Source organism: Coniophora puteana (assembly GCF_000271625.1).
Source record: "Coniophora puteana RWD-64-598 SS2 unplaced genomic scaffold CONPUscaffold_6, whole genome shotgun sequence".
In the NCBI taxonomy this organism is placed as follows: Eukaryota; Fungi; Basidiomycota; class Agaricomycetes; order Boletales; family Coniophoraceae; genus Coniophora; species Coniophora puteana.
In genome coordinates this window covers 2,364,745-2,380,485 of record NW_006913058.1, presented here as the reverse complement: position 1 = coordinate 2,380,485, position 15,741 = coordinate 2,364,745, and the positions used below count along the sequence as shown (strand labels likewise).

The 15,741-nt window shown below is 55.0% G+C and overlaps 5 protein-coding genes across 5 annotated transcripts; 4 read left to right on the top strand and 1 right to left on the bottom strand.

The window, feature by feature from the left end:
- Positions 1–2,707: 2,707 nt before the first annotated feature.
- Positions 2,708–5,466, top strand: CONPUDRAFT_56357 (glycosyltransferase family 2 protein; the record flags this gene model as incomplete). Its single annotated transcript, XM_007770073.1, has 9 exons — positions 2,708–2,832; positions 2,924–3,344; positions 3,397–3,451; positions 3,498–4,030; positions 4,082–4,570; positions 4,623–4,781; positions 4,827–5,189; positions 5,246–5,357; positions 5,408–5,466. The coding sequence occupies 9 exons, from the start codon at positions 2,708–2,710 to the stop codon at positions 5,464–5,466; spliced, it is 2,316 nt and encodes a 771-aa protein (XP_007768263.1).
- Positions 5,467–6,971: 1,505 nt separating this feature from the next.
- CONPUDRAFT_55534 (uncharacterized protein) lies at positions 6,972–8,220 on the top strand (the record flags this gene model as incomplete). The annotated part of the gene is made up of 4 exons (XM_007770015.1): positions 6,972–7,061; positions 7,166–7,305; positions 7,409–7,545; positions 7,631–8,220. The coding sequence occupies 4 exons, from the start codon at positions 6,972–6,974 to the stop codon at positions 8,218–8,220; spliced, it is 957 nt and encodes a 318-aa protein (XP_007768205.1).
- A 983-nt stretch (positions 8,221–9,203) lies between these two features.
- On the top strand, positions 9,204–9,579 carry CONPUDRAFT_154160 (uncharacterized protein; the record flags this gene model as incomplete). Its single annotated transcript, XM_007770741.1, has 3 exons — positions 9,204–9,369; positions 9,445–9,504; positions 9,566–9,579. The coding sequence occupies 3 exons, from the start codon at positions 9,204–9,206 to the stop codon at positions 9,577–9,579; spliced, it is 240 nt and encodes a 79-aa protein (XP_007768931.1).
- A 307-nt stretch (positions 9,580–9,886) lies between these two features.
- CONPUDRAFT_165717 (uncharacterized protein) lies at positions 9,887–11,743 on the bottom strand. Its single transcript, XM_007770740.1, has one exon. It carries the CDS (start codon positions 11,177–11,179, stop codon positions 9,917–9,919), a length of 1,263 nt encoding a protein of 420 aa, XP_007768930.1. The 5' UTR covers positions 11,180–11,743; the 3' UTR covers positions 9,887–9,916.
- A 757-nt stretch (positions 11,744–12,500) lies between these two features.
- On the top strand, positions 12,501–14,327 carry CONPUDRAFT_165716 (uncharacterized protein). Its single transcript, XM_007770739.1, has 3 exons — positions 12,501–12,510; positions 12,590–12,846; positions 12,908–14,327. The coding sequence occupies exons 2-3, from the start codon at positions 12,598–12,600 to the stop codon at positions 14,243–14,245; spliced, it is 1,587 nt and encodes a 528-aa protein (XP_007768929.1). The 5' UTR covers positions 12,501–12,510; positions 12,590–12,597; the 3' UTR covers positions 14,246–14,327.
- Positions 14,328–15,741: the final 1,414 nt, after the last annotated feature.

The window sequence follows — 15,741 nt, the reverse complement described above, 5'->3', positions numbered from 1 at the left end:
ATAGCGCAGTGGGAGAGGTCTAAGCGCCCGCGGAGAGTTGCGCTCGGTGTTACGCTAGGGTGCGCATCGAGCGCTATGCGCAATTGCGGCAGGTCAACCGCGATGAGCACGGCCGCCAGGACAGGAGCACTAGTGCTCGACGGTTCCTCGGAACGAGACAGGGACGTCCAATATACGGCACAATGCGAGAGCAAGAACGTGACGTCGCCATCGCAGGCGAGTCTTGAGAGCAGTAGAATGCCTAAATATACCGATGAGTCCTGTGATTTGGCGTTTGGATTGAAATCTTAGTAAAATCACAGCGGAGAGGACGGATGGTTGACTGTACATACACCTCATGGTTCCGTGCACGACTCGATCCTTTCCCTTCGAGCCGTTCTTTTGTTACGGTGAGGTCGCGACAGGGGTGCAAGGTAAGATACCGGGCACGTTCGAATTACTACGCCGGCGGTCGATAGTCTCAGACCGTGGTCGGAGGCAGATAGCCACGGCCGCGACGATTCCACATGGAACAAAGAGGTAAAGCACCACAAGGTCGCCTGTTGGCTTTTGGAGAGTTGTGCTGGCGTAGGCGAACGTGCCGGTGGATATCGTATAGACCACACGTCTAAGCCTGATCTTACCAAGACGCCGTTCCGTTGAACGGCAGTTCCGCTGCTGGATCAAAGGGGGAGAGCGCCAGAGAAGACCGGCATTGGAAGGCCTCAAGCTGGCCCATAGAGGTCCAGGTGCGCAAAGCCCGGAAGGTTATTGCATATCCATGAGCATGGTTGTCCGATGTTCATCGAGTCGACCCAGGAAAGTAATCCAAGCCATCTGTGTTCCGGCATTATCGACTGGTTCTATCCTCAGAGCAGTGATCGGCCCGTGTCTCTCGCAAGCTAGCAGGTGAAGGACGCCAGGTCTCAGAAATAGGAATTGGAGTGAAAACAATCTCATGCAGAAGGCTTCGAGCCTCCACAATCCCGAGGTCTACGACGATCTAGCGAAGGTCTGGATTGTCATCCCTCACATCGCAGGGCTGCATCCCGGCTGCATGATGATTTATTAGAACGCTTTGACCACCCGACCTCGTCAAAAAAAAGCATCGCAGCGGTTACACATACAATGGATCTGGCGACCGTGGAATATGGCTCCGATGGTCCCGTTCTCTCGACTTCTCGAGCGTCGTGTGTGCGTGAACAGACGTGATAGGTTATGCAAGGCACACTCTGAGCGCGACTCTCCAAAATACCGTTTCCCGTTGTACGATGTGGCAGCCGCGAGGCTCTAGGACAGGGTCCCGAGAAGACCGAGCACGTCCTCAAGCTGATCCGTCTAGGTCGACATATCCAAAGGCTGTATTGTGAACACCCTCAGATAAACAAAGACGGCCATGTTGAATGATATAGAGATTCGAAGGGAATCAGTATATGGATGTTCCGTTCCGCGCTTGGTTGATCCGTCCTCGGAGTAGTGATAGGTGCAAACCTGTAACGTAGCAGAGAGACAGACAAGAAAATGGTTTTGGACCCGATCAGCCCGAGGGTGACGTCGGTGGCGTATTCCGCCGGCCAACCCCTCCCGGGGAGTAAACGGGCGTCCTGGTGTCCTGTAAGGCAACCAGACATATGCTCACTGCGTAGCCATAAGCAGCGTCTCCGAGCGGCTCGGGGAGACTACCGAGGAACCCGCTGCGGACGGTGAGGGAGGAGCAAGTGGATAGAAGCGATGATGAAAATTTTTGACCGTCTCTTTAGGGTAGTGAGCGAGCCAGTGGTTGAAACAGCAGCGGGCAGCACGCAGCGAGCAAAGTGCCGTAGCGCCGAGTTGCCAGGGGCAGGGTGTGAGGCGAGCGCTTACAAGACCGACGCGAGCAGAGACACAATGAATGGTTGGTAAGAACATATGGGATTGAGCCTGCGGTGACTGCGGTTAGTGAGAAGCAGTGGGACAGTGAATGATAGTCGGAGATGTTGCAGTGCAAGGAGACTGCGGAGTCTGTTGGCAGGAGAGGATGCACTGCCACAGGCGTAGATGGATGTGTTGATTGGCTGGACATTGTCTTGCTTGTCGTTGGAGTGGACTGCCATTCGCAGACACAAACCCACTTATACTCACAGCTGCACTCCCCCAACACATTCTCTCCTCCCCATCTCACAGAACAGGCCATGTCGCGTTATCCACAAGAGGTCAGCTCCTTATCTCATTCCAGATCTCATCGTGCTCACACATCCTCCAGGCCGACGAAGCCCAGCACGGCCACTACAACGACGGCTACACTCCATACCAGCAACAGTACTCAAATCCCTACGACCAAGGCCAACACGATCCATATGCCAACGTCCCACCCCCGCCCACCCACTACGACCAGCCATATGACCAGCCCTACCCGCCTCCACCACCCCCACAGGGCTACTCTCTCCCCGATCCGTTCGGAAGCTCCCCAGCAGGATCCGCCCCCAACGATCCCTTTGCGAATCCGACCTACCCCACCCACCCGCCCCCATCAACCGACTACCTCGGCCCCAACCCGTACGAGAGCTCCGGCTCCATGCCCGCGCCCTCCCCCGGCCCATCACCCGGCGGCCACTTTGACCACCGCGAACGCGCCGACAGCTACGAGATGGTGTCGAGGCACGCTGCACTCGGCGGAGACGACATGGAGGACGGCGACATGCCGCTACTCGGCCGCGAGGGTCCTTGGGCGCCCGCTGGCGCGATCGGTATGCCTGGTGGGTACGACGACGGCGGAGGCGAGGCTACTGGGGACGATCGGAGCGAGAATAATATTCGCTATGGACATATCCCGCAGCGCGTGCCGAGGCGGTATAAGACGATGAAGAAGGTCGAGTGAGTAGCCGTTATCTTCCTTGGAGACGGAACGCGTTCTTGATCCTTGCTTGTTGATCGCGATAACTGACCCGCCTTTCCTCGCCCCCAGACTCTTCCACGGAAATCTCGTTCTCGACTCCGCCGTCCCCTCGAAGCTCCTTAACATGTGCGCCCTGCGCAACGAGCGCGAGTTCACCCACATGCGCTACAGCGCCGCCACGTGCGATCCGAACGACTTCAAGAAAACAGGCTTCACCCTGCGCCAGTCGCATTATGACCCGCCGCGCCAGACCGAGCTGTTCATCGTCATGACCATGTACAACGAGGACGACGAGCTCTTCACGCGCTCGATGCACGGTGTCATGAAGAACATTGCCCACCTGTGCAAGCGCGACCGGAGCAAGACGTGGGGCAAGGACGGGTGGAAGAAGGTTGTCGTCTGTATTGTGTCTGATGGACGGCAGAAGATCAATTCGAGGACATTGAGCGTTATTGCGACGATGGGCGCGTATCAGGATGGGATTGCCAAGGTGCGCGCATGTTCTTGAGCGGATATGCACCTTCCTTCATGACGCTCTCCAGAACATCGTCAATGGCAGACCTGTCACTGCTCACATCTACGAGTACACCACGCAGAGTGAGTCTTGCTCTTATGCAGCCCGAGCGCATCTGACCACCCCCAGTCTCCGTCACGCCCTCGATGAAGATCGAAGGCGCCGAAAAGGGCATCGTGCCCGTGCAGCTTCTCTTCTGCCTCAAGGAAAAGAACCAAAAGAAGATCAACTCGCACCGCTGGTTCTTCAACGCCTTTGGACCTATTCTGATGCCAAACGTCTGCATCCTGCTCGACGTCGGCACGATGCCGGGCCCGACGTCGATCTACCACCTGTGGAAGTCGTTCGACATCAACTCGAACGTGGGCGGCGCGTGCGGCGAGATCGTGGCGCTCAAGGGCAAGTACGGACAGTACCTGCTGAATCCGCTGGTCGCTGCGCAGAACTTTGAGTACAAGATGAGCAATATCCTGGATAAGCCGCTCGAGAGCGTGTTTGGGTATATCACGGTGCTGCCTGGCGCGTTTAGCGCGTATCGGTATATTGCGCTGCAGAACGATGCGATGGGCGAGGGCCCGCTGCAGAAGTATTTTCTGGGGGAGAAGATGCACGGTGCGGGGGCGGATATTTTTACGGCGAACATGTATCTCGCCGAGGATCGGGTGGGTTTCGTTTACCCGCCACTTTTGCTATGCTGACACGAAGGGGCGCAGATTCTGTGCTGGGAGCTCGTGTCGAAGCGCGGCGGCTCGTGGATCCTGCACTACGTCAAGTCGGCGTACGCGGTGACGGACGTGCCGGACCAGGTGCCGGAGCTGATCTCGCAGCGGCGGCGGTGGCTGAACGGCTCGTTCTTCGCGGCCGTGCACGGGACGGTGCACTTCCACTACATCTACCGGTCTGCGCACTCGGTCCTGCGCAAGTTCTGGATCCACGTCGAGGCGGTGTATCAGCTGTACAACCTGATATTTTCGTGGTTCGCGCTGGGCAACTTTTATATCGCGTTCGTCATCCTCACGACGGCGATCGAGGCGGAAGTGAGCTGGGGCGGGATCAAGTATATTAATATTGTGTTGAATTATTTTTATTTGGGGCTGTTGATTATGTGTTTTTTGCTGAGTCTGGGGAACAGGCCGCAGGGGAGCAAGTGGGGGTATACGCTTGCGATGGTCGGGTTTGCGCTCGTGACGGTGTATATGACGGTGCGTTCCCCGCTGACTGTGCGTATGTGGGTGCTGATGGGTGTGTGGATAGACGTCGGCGTTTTTATTGGCGTTCAAGGGGATTGAGAATGTGGAGCAGTCGACAGGCCCGATTAATGCGGGGTCGTTCTTTACGAACTCGATCTTTAGGAATATTGTCATTTCGCTGCTGGCGACGCTGGGGTTGTACCTCGTTGCGTCGATCATCTTCGTGTGTCCCTCTGTCTTGTTTATCGACCAAGCTGACATTGTGCAGTTCGAGCCGTGGCACATGATCACGTCGTTCCTGCAATACCTGCTCCTCGCGCCATCGTACATCGCCGTGCTGAACGTGTACGCGTTCGCGAACGTGCACGACGTGTCGTGGGGCACCAAGGGGGACAACAAGGTGTCGACGGACCTGGGCGTCGTCACCACAGGCACGGGCGCGAACAAGAACGAGGTGGAGGTGGCGGTGCCGACGACGGAGACGGATATCAATGCGGCGTACGAGGACGCGATCCATGTGCTGAGCACGAAGCCGCCGAAGGAGGAGCAGAAGGTGGATGCGGCGACGCAGCAGGAGGATTATTATAAGAGTTTTAGGACGAATGTGCTGTTGACGTGGACGTTGAGTAACGTGCGTTCTCTTTCTCTATCTTTCTGGATGTGCACTCATGTTGTGGACACTGGTAGGCGCTGCTGGCGGGTGCGGTCGTCGCTGCGACGCCTGGGAAGGGCGAGAACGCGAGTACGGCGGTGAATGGGTATATGGCGTTTATTCTGTTCTCTGTCGCCGGGCTTGCGTGTAAGTGTCTCTCTGTCCTTGTGGTGCGGCATGCTAACTAGTGGTCGCAGTTATTCGGTTCATGGGCTCGACGACGTATATGCTTATCCGGCTGTTTGCCGGTGAGTAATGGGGTACCGATACCACGTTTCGAGCGGAAGGAGGGATGCACTGGCATACCGCGGCTTCTTCTGCAAGGAAGCTGTATTCCCGTGCTGCTTTCATTCAAGGCGTGCTTGCTGCCATGATACGATCTTCGATGTAGGACTCAAGGACGTTTCTGTTTCATATTTTACGCATTCTTCATTCCTGAACTTGACTTACTGATGACGGTTGCTGATTGACGACGACGATGACGGTTCTTATCTATCGTTGCGAGTTTAAAGCTCGAGTAGCTGTATTTCCTTTGTTGTATGCATGTCTGCGAGCACGTTGTATACCACCGGTTGTGGCTGACGATGAATGAATCGATTGAACGCTCAGTTTGTACGGAAATGTACGTGGGTCAGTCTACCGGAGACAGCGTTTGAAGCGAATGGAATGTGCATGCCCTGCCGAGCTTTTCTAGTGGATGTTCCTTGCCCCTGGTCACACGGGGCTGACGCTGAAGACGACGGAGCGCGGGTGCCTGGTAGTGTTGCCGCGGTTCGGGAAACCAGTTCAAACCGACTCCTTGAAACACACTTTCTTGTCACAATACCGTCCAAGCAAGTGTTAATCTTCGCGGTTTTTAATCTCCACGCAGCGACGAGGCGTGTTATCTGGACTGATGACAAGTGCAAGTACAAGTTTCTTCGGCTTGGTTCCACCCAGTTCGCCAAATGCGGCAACACTAGTGCCTGGCGTGCTTGACGACTCAGTCCGTGTTCGACGTTCTATCTCGTTCTATGAAGAAGGTGAGGGATGGTGCCGCCGGTGACCGTTGGGCGTAAAGGTTCAATAACAATCTCCATGGTTGCGTTGCCTGATGCAGATGGCTGCGGCCGGCCCTCGAGGTGCTCTTGCATGGAAGGACTGAGCGGATCAGCAAAGGATGCTTACCTAGAGAGTAAAAAAAGAATAGTCAATGGCATGCGGCAGGTCTAAAATAGGACCTGGGCGGACACAGTCGGCGGCGCGGCATGGAGGGTTCATCAAAGGGTTTGATGCGGGTGTTATCGACTGCTTGCTGGTCGACGGCGATTGTTGGCCGGTATCTAATGTCTTCCTTTCGCTGTCTCTGGGGAAGACGTGTTGCAGTCTGGAGAATGGCATCCTTGCCGACTCGTTGAAGAAGGATCAGCTTGCGGAGAAGGGCAGTTATCCGAGGATACATGAATTTGATTGGATGACACGAGGCGCTTCTCGGGATCACCACGGCCGGCCGGAACGGCAAAGTGACTTGATATGGGAAAGCGTGGGCTCCACCCAGACGTGGCTGTCGCGAAGATGGACGTCGGTAAGGGATAAGAAGCGGCAGCTCGCAACAGCAACGGCCACCTTTTACTTTCACCACCACCTCCTCCTCTCCTCCTTCTTCCGAGCGTCTCGACTCACTTTCAGGCAGTCGCTTTCTTTTGCGTTGTCTATCACGTCGTACACAAAACTCTCGTTTAACAACACACTCCACGAACATACCCACCACTCTCTGCGATCATGTCCCGCCTCGCACTCGCCTCCTTGGCCTTCGCCGCCTTCGCCCACGCTCACTTGGTCGCCTGGACCCAGGGCATGTACTGCAAGAACGTGAGTATCCTCCCATCGCGTCTTGTTCCCATCCTTGCCGTCTCTCCCTTGGCGCTTCGGACCTTTTGCTTATCATCTCTTTTTCGGCTGTCCATCCATTCTAGGGTACTGACGCCGGCGTCGACAACGTCAACAACGACGCCCCCGTCTCCCCTCTCTACCAGCTCAAGTACTCGGACTACTGGTTCCACGGAGTCAACGGCTGCAACAACTTCCCTCCTGCTGATGGCGAGTTCCTCGAGCTGTTCGTATTATTCTTTATTCTCCCTCCCTCGTTCCACCCACGCCTTCCACAAAACTGAATCTCGGTCGTTGCTGACTGGACTGTTTTTTCTACCGTTATACAGGCCCGCTGGCGGATCCTTCACTGCCGAGATCGCTGACAACCGCGCCGCTACTACCCTTTCGTTTAACGGCGCCAAGACTAGCGACTGGCCCGATGGTGCTTGGCACCCTGACGGCTACTCCATCGAGAACACTGCCGGTGCCGTCCTTTCCGATGTTGGATGCCTCATGGAGCCGAACTGTACGTCTTCGTTTTTTTTCCCCCTTTCCCGCCCTTGCCCGAGATGCTGACGCGTCCATAGTGCACACCCAGAACGAGTCCATGGCCGCCGGCACGGCTTTCGCCATCTCTTACACCTCAGACATCACCCAGGTCAACCTCAACAACCTCGTCGTCTTCTCCGTTCGTTATATGACGCCCTACAAGCGCGTCGTCTCGTACGATGTCCCCGCTGACATGCCCGCCTGCCCCGAGGGCGGTTGCACCTGCGCCTGGATGTGGATCCCCAACGGCTGCGGTCTCGCTAACATGTACATGGCGGGCTACAAGTGCCAGGTTACCAACGCGACCTCGACCACGCCCGTCGCGACTCCCCAAGCTCCTGTATGGTGCGAGGACGACCAGAGCCAGTGCGTTCAGGGCGCGAAGGAGGTTATGATCTGGCACCAGGCCGAGGGCAACAACGTCGAGGTTGACGGCCTCGATGACTCTGGCAACTGGAGGAGCCCTGCCTACAACTGGAAGATGGGCTTCGCTGACGGTGCCCAGAACGACATTTTCCAGAACTCGGGCAGCCAGAAGCGTGAGGAGGCGGTCCTTCCCTCGAAGCGCCACACGCGCCGCGGACACGGCGCTGATGGCAAGGTTTTCTAAGCGAATTCATAATCGCTTGGTGGCTCTAGTAGCACCTTTTCATCCCCTCCCTCCTCTTGCTTCGCCGACTGCGTCGTGCCCTCACTCTCCCGTTTTCTCTTGTCTGGTCTCTCTTGCTTTTCCGCCGTGGCGTTAGCTGACATGCTCCTCCCGGTGCTCTCTTCTCCTTCACGTTTTTCCTTATGTCACTCGTGGAACCACAAAGCATAGCTAGCAGTCGTTAAAGCCGCGCGCGTTATTCTGGTCGTGACGCAGTTGTCGGTTTTTTTTTTGCTTCTTCGTTGTCGCAGTCGCATGTTATATTGCAGCATACCCCCCAGTCGTTATAGCTCGTTAGTTCGGTTTATTGATGTTGCTTGATGTAGATCGCCGACCTACACTACTCTACCTGCTTCTTCTTTTGCAGTTGTCCATAGTTTACGACTTATGGACGTTTTGCAGTTTGCGCGTTGATCGTTAAAGGATGGATTTGTTGTTAGTTGGAATTGGACCCATGAATGCGAAGTGGTATAGTGGAACTATCTTGAAATTACTCGGTCCGAAACTGCCAGGAGTCGGCGTCAAGCCAAAGGCTTGGAACAGCTTGGAATGCTTGGATGATTTCATGGATTGTCGCTTGGACATGTGGTGCTCTCGATGATGCAGTGATGTAAATATTGGAGCAGGTTGTGGTAAATCCCTCAAGCAGAAACCCAGAACCTCGCTCTCGAGGAGACCATGAGAAGGATGCGGGGCGGGGAAGCGGGGCGGGTGATGCCCATGACATCATTAATGATGCAGTCGCCACACTCGCCACTGCTCTTTTGCAGCATGATTCCGAGTTTCGTCTAACGGGGAATGAGGAGTCTCCCAGTATATAAGGCGGGTGTCCTCGGCGCAAGTGGGCTTCTTCACTGAACACCGTCGAACAACTTTACTCGACTCGATTCAACCACACCACTCTCCTATCTACTACTCGTTTGTTCGCCTATTCGTTAACTATGATGCACCAGAACTTTGTCGGTGACAAGCCCGTGGACACGTTCCCCGCCGAGGCGACAGAGAAGATCCCGGACGAGGAGCTCGCCAAGCGCGAGGCGGAGCGGCTCAAGGCCGGCGCCGGCGGTGGCGCGGGGAAGCGCGCGGGGGTGGCTTCGCGGGATCCGGCTGGTACGTATTCGTTGTACTTTGAACAGGGATGTGAGAGGAGGTGCTGATGTTTGTTGTGATGCGTGTGTTGTATAGAGCACGATCCGCGGGCGTCGACGACCGGGGGCGGGTGGGGGGATCCGAAGCCTACGACTGGTGAGTTTTCCTATGTGTGTTGCGTTGGCTGGGGCTCGGAGAGGCTGATGGTGGATGGTAGACCCGGTCATGTAAACGAAGTTTTTGGACCCCTTGTCAATCGAAACCAACCTCGCATCGATAATTGCATGATACTGTACCGTTATATTAGTAGTCGCATCGCATTTGCGCATACACTCATCTAGATACATAGGCTGTTTCGATAGTTCGGACTGATAATCGCATGTCTGTCGAAGCATTCAGAATGTCTGATCTGAGGAGCAGTGGTGTAAGTTGGCCATCGTTCAGTAGATAGAGGAGAGAGCAGTCACAAGCGCAAGATCAGAACGTCCACAAATTCTGGTCGTCATCCAGTCCATACGACCCACACAGAGAGAAGTTCGCAGGTGAAGATTGATGACATTAGAAGCATTTAGCGATCGGTACAATACCCTCTATTATTATGCAAAGGAATGTAACACCGCAAGTATTTACACTCTTGAGGCAGCTCCGGCTCGTCAACGCAGCCCTCCGTCCTGCGATGACACACGATACGGTTCATGACAGCCTTCCACCGCCACTCCCTGGAGTCGACCGCACGCTTGTCAACAGGCAGCGTCGCATCGCATGCGCTGATAGCCTCGAGCCGCGGACAAAGACCGACCGCGCAGAGATACGCAGCGACGTCCACCCCGCTCGCGATCGGCGACGCCCCGACATCGAGCGTCCGCAGCCCCCATCCGCCCCCCTCATCCGCTCGCGCCAGCCTATGCGTGTCCTCATCCCTAATACCCCGTGCGTCGAACGCGATCGCGACGTGCTCGAGCGCGCGGCACCACACCGCGAGCGCGACGAGACATATCGCCGTCGTGCGCGGCTGCGTCGTGCGCGCGACGTCGCCGAGGCGCAGGACGCGCAGGTGCGGGAGGGAGGTGGCGAGCAGCTCGACGTCGGCGTTGGCCATCGTGGCGAGCGGGGCCATGGTGAACGCGAGCGTGCGCAGCGCGTGGAAGCCGGTGGGCGCCGAGGTCCAGTAGTCCCAGCCCATGAGCATCTCGAGCGGCTCGAAGAGCGCGGGGGTGAGTGCGCGGGCGGGGTCGGAGGAGGTGAGGTGCAGGGTCTCGAGACGTGTGGGGGAGAGCTGCTCGGAGATGGCGAAGACGAGGTGGTCGAGGCTGCGCGGGGTGAATGATTCGGGCGTGCAGAGGAGGACGCGGAGAGATTTGGGTGCGGCGTTGAGGGTGGAGAGGACGTTGGCGCAGGTGTCGAGGTCGTGGCATTGGAACGAGAGGTCTTCGAGGGTGTCGCCGAACACTACGTTTGGGTCCTGGATTTCAGGTGTCGATGGAAGGATGTCGAGGGACAGTGCGCGGAGAGACGGAAGGTTCGCAAGGTGGGTCATCGCCCTCGCGTTCGGAAGTGGCACGCGGACGTTCTCCAAGCGGAAGAGCGAGCGAAGGGCATCGGACAGGGTGGCGACATCTTGAAGCTGAAGATCCGAGACTCGAAGATCGGTAAGGGAGGGGAACAGCGCAGGGAGGTATGCGAACGATAGACCGATCTTCCTAAAGTAGGCCTCGTCGGCGGAGCTTCCGGCCGTGGTATCGATAGAAGATTCAGTCCAGTTGGCCCCGTCTTTGTCGACATTGAGCTTCTTCATGAGGTAGAACCTCTTGAGGCCCTCTTCCGTATTCATGGTATTAAACGAGTGTTTGGTAGGTGAATGAGCGACGTGAGATATTAGGCAAGGAACGGTAGCTGAGATAAAGAAAGGAAAGGAAACGCTGAGCGATGGCGCACCCAGAGATGAAGCCCAATTTTTATACCATGCTCGTGCCGAGTGGCAAGAGCGTCCTTTGTAGACGAAACTTGGTGGGGAGTGATTGGCCCGCCGCTAATGCTTTTGACAGTTTCCTGTCTTGACGATGCTGTCCTATCGTGGGCCCGAAAAGGATGAAAGCGATGAAAGAAAGACAATGGAAAGGAAATCACGATTTGCTTGACCTGGGCACAAGCGGCCAAAGCGTATCATCACGGTTTGACCGAAGTGGTGAACGCGCCTAGATCTTTAGGGCCCTAGAGAGGCATCATGCACCAGTAAAGGAGCTTTAGGTTACCAAGGCTGCCGCTATGCAGCCTTAGACAAGAGAGTGACGACCGGGCGCGTCTACCGGCCCGTTGATTCTTCTGCTAGCGGAACAAAGGAAGGATAGTAGACATTCTCGGGCCAGACTCTCGGACCGGGGAGCGTGAATCTCTGCAAGCATGATGGGTTAACGCAAGTGTCAAGAGTACAACGTTGCTCAAGGTTCAAGGTTCAAACTCCGAAATGTTGCCTGTCGCCCTCCTTTCACGATAAAAACGTGGGGACCCTTGCTATGTTTGAACGAGGGTCATTTTTTTGAGGGCCATCTTGTCGAGAGCAGCTGAATTATATCGTGGTGGATGACATGGAGGGCCCTTCCGTGTACTTCACAGAACGCGGAGCCGCGTCTGGACGCGTCTGACCACGTGTTCTCCCTGCGAAAACTTCCGGGCGTCCATTCCGGGTCTTCCGCTCACCCTCGCTTGGGTTCGTATCCGCTCCTGGCACGCGTCTAGATTTCCTCCTCACCGCAATCGGGGGCTTGACACTTTGGTCCAAGCTTGAGGACAACGCGCACTCCCAACAGGGGTGAATGCTCAGTAACTGGCAACTCTTTTCTACTTTGGAGCGCATTGAACATCGTCGGGTAGGCCGTCCATATGGAGGTCCATTCCATACCTTCCTTTATTGATGAGGAATGCATAAGTTTTCAGTAGTATATAAAGCACTCCCCAGGCACTTTACACTTTCACAAACTTTCCGTCCCGCCACTCAACTTGACGTAGTTGTCATAAAGCGACCGCCTTGATCAGAGAAGTCACAAAACAATTATAAACACCGCTCAAACCCTTGCAAAGTCCGCTTTTCTCAGGTCTTGTAATCTTCTGTCATAACTGATCACCAACTCTGCTTCTTCCTAGGCGCACGATAGGGTCAAACCAGTAAGTCAGGCCGATATCACCCATTGAAGCCTACATATGTGCTTAAACTGCGGCACTAATGTTCACTTGAAACTTGGAGACAGAGGCATGCACAGGGCTCTTCAAACCCCTGAAATTACACTACTCATCGCAGATCAAGTCAGCGAGTTTGTGCGTAGCAAGAAGTACGACGATGTTCCTACAGCTGCTGTCAAAGCGGACCTTCTGCATTTCGCTCTCGCCTGCCAGATATTTCGAGATCCAGCGTTGAACTTGCTGTGGTGTGTGTTGGAAACTGTCCGCCCGCTACTACGATGTCTCCCAGCCGATTTGTGGGAAGACAATGATGGAGTGTTTGTGCGTAGTCCCCACGTTTCCCATCGGCAAACATTTTCTGACAGCTAACCGCATGGCGTAGACTCTACGTAATCATCGCAACCTGCAGGAAGAGGACTTCGCTCTCTTTCGCGAATACGGGAGAAAAGTGCGGGCGATCAGAGGTGACTGGGAGGACGGCATGTTCCCAAACGTCGACCGCGATTCTCTACGCACAATCAACGATCGTCCATGGTCTCGCACGCTGTTGCCTAACCTCAAGTGTCTCTCCACCGAGATCACACACGAAATGCAGCTCCCAGAGATCAAAATGCTCATGGTGCCCAGTCTGATGGAGATCCATCTCATGCAAGGGGACTACTGGCCCGAGGGCAAACTCGCGATTGTGTCCGCTCTGCCACAATACTGCCCTAACTTGGCAGAATTGTCTATCTCATATTATCCGGAGGAACAGCTGTACGAGTTCTCCCAGGCCATACGCGGTTTGAATCATCTGGAGGAGCTCTGGACAGACTTCGTACCGGATCTATCCGCAATTCAACATCTCGCTAATTTACCATCTTTCAAGTCTCTGCATGTCTTATTCGTGGATAGAGACCATACTCGGCCCGCTACGAAGCCTGTCGTGTTCATGGATACACTCGAGGCTATGCACATTTCCACATCTCCGAACCTAATGGGTACCCGCGCGTTTATGAGCGGCCTTGTCACTCCAGTTAAAACACTCGACATCGCTCTGCCAGGTCTAGAGTGCAGCCTTGAAGAAGTGGATTTGCTCGTGTCCCTCTTCCCCTCCCATCTCTCAAAGCTTCGCCTGGAGACCCTGCTCGTCCAATCCGAGGGCTTCATGGAGCCGCCATTGACGTACGAGACCCCCATGACCACTCTCCGTCCCGTGCTGCAGTTCCGTAACCTACGGGTGTTGGTGTGGGCCATATCGCAGATGCCGACGATGACGGACGACGACATGGAGATGCTCGGCGAATCCCTCCCCAGGCTCGAGGTGCTGCGCCTCGGCGACGGCCGCAAGGCGAACGTGCCGCCGCGCGTGACGTTGGACGGCGTCGCGCGCCTGCTGCGGCACTGCCCTGCGCTGTTCGAGCTTGCGCTCTCGGTGGACGCGTCGAACGTGCCCGCGACGATCCCTGCGTTCGTGTCGGATGGAGGGGGGATCCAGAACACGAACGTTGTCACGCTCAGCGTGGGCGACTCGCCGATCGTGAACCCGTGGCCGGTCGCGCATTACTTGTGGACGATTCTCCCTTCGATTGAAGAGGTCAAGGCGTCGCCGAGTGACTGGAGGGAGGACGGGTGGAAGGAGATTTGGGGGCGGGTGCCGGGGTGCATGGATTGGATCGGAGATAATTGGGAGACGGTCAAAACAACAGGGCTTCCAGCATTTGACCATATCTCTGGTTGAAGGCGACTGATACCGGCTGTTCATATAGAAGTTACTTGCATTGTGCGTCGGACCATGTAAATTTCTTATTCATCTCATCTCTACCACCGATACAGAGAATGACCCGACGTTATTAGCGTCAAAATGAGTTTATACGTTAGTTGAGATGAACATGTATATTGCTCGCATGATAAACACGTTCATTCATCACTAAATCGGGGGAAAAATTTCGGGGCATAAACGAGGTTATCAGTGTTATAATATTACCGTTGATAGAATCCAGTATGACCGTAAATGGCGAGGATTCAACATTGGTTAAGCGTCAGCCCACAATATGAGAACAGAATATAGTAGAATATCATATCGTCGGGATCTTACCATTGAGTATCATATAAGTGTGAGCTTACCGTGGACCCAAACTCAAGGTAAAAGGTTCCTAACAGCAATATGTGGGAGCATAACAAGCCGGATCTCATTTCGAAGGCAACATCATCATTCGATTATAAGAAACTGCTCATAAATCAGTGAGCCACTAACGAAAGCACGCTGAGTAGTAGAAGACTGACCTCTACAATGCATCAAAGCCAGCCTTGTCAGCGAGCGCTTCGTCCTCACCCCAGATACTTCTCTCATCCGCCTGCTCTGCAGTATCCATCATCAGTAAAAGTACGGTGGGATAGTGGATCAAGTGGGCGTCACGAGATGGAGTCGATTTAGGCAAGGGAAGATGACGGCTCCCGAGGCCTTGCAGGACGAACAGTCAGCTCGTTCCGGATCGTCAAAACGCGGCCAGCTCGCAAGCGAATTAATACTGCTAGACGCTGGCACTTAAACATTTAAACACCGATAATTTTGATCGTCGCTCTCCTCAAAGTAGGTTAAAGAAGCTTCTTTTTGGGTGAGTGATTATGACGAGCCGGATTTGTGGCAGATGGAATCTCTCGATGACGCGCGGAAAGAAGCTTGCTCGAATTCCTTTAACCCAGTGCAGCAGGTGGCCCGTGCGCATGCCAATATTTGCGAGGGTCAAGAGGCCTCTTAAACTAAGGGATTTTGCGCTATCTCTCTGCTGCCCTTGCTTCCCTCCCACTATCACCATGCCTCAGTACTAAGCGTTCAACGTGACCATGGTGAGTCCCTCTACTCTAAATTATCAATCGCAGCAGCTGTTGCCTGTCAAGGATGGCAACACCGCAGCAGGCGAGGCAATTCCGACTGCCACCGTGCCCTCTGGGCCACAGAGACGCCCAACGCCACTGCCAACGGTGTGAAAGAGGCTTCCAAGTCCCCTTCTCCCGAAAGAGTATATCTGTCGCAGTAGGCTGGTGCCCAGCCTGCAGTGCACCGTTCTCGCTGTCGTCAGCATGTGCAGAAAAACCCAACTCGCCCCACACAAACGCGTGGGACCATGCGCATGGTGCGTCTCCTATAATGCATCCACAAGCAATGCTGTTTTCATCTAATGCTATCAGGCTATTTACAGCGCTTGCATAAGTAGTTTTTATCGGGTCAGCTCA

What these genes read in the sequence shown, in the direction of transcription:
- CONPUDRAFT_165716 (XM_007770739.1), top strand. Translation starts at nt 12,598, where the DNA reads ATGCACAGGGCTCTTCAAACCCCTGAAATTACACTACTCATCGCAGAT. An exon ending in AAGACAATGATGGAGTGTTT is followed by an intron (nt 12,847 to 12,907) that starts GTGCGTAGTCCC and finishes CGCATGGCGTAG; the next exon opens with ACTCTACGTAATCATCGCAA.
- CONPUDRAFT_165717 (XM_007770740.1), bottom strand. Translation starts at nt 11,179, where the DNA reads ATGAATACGGAAGAGGGCCTCAAGAGGTTCTACCTCATGAAGAAGCTC.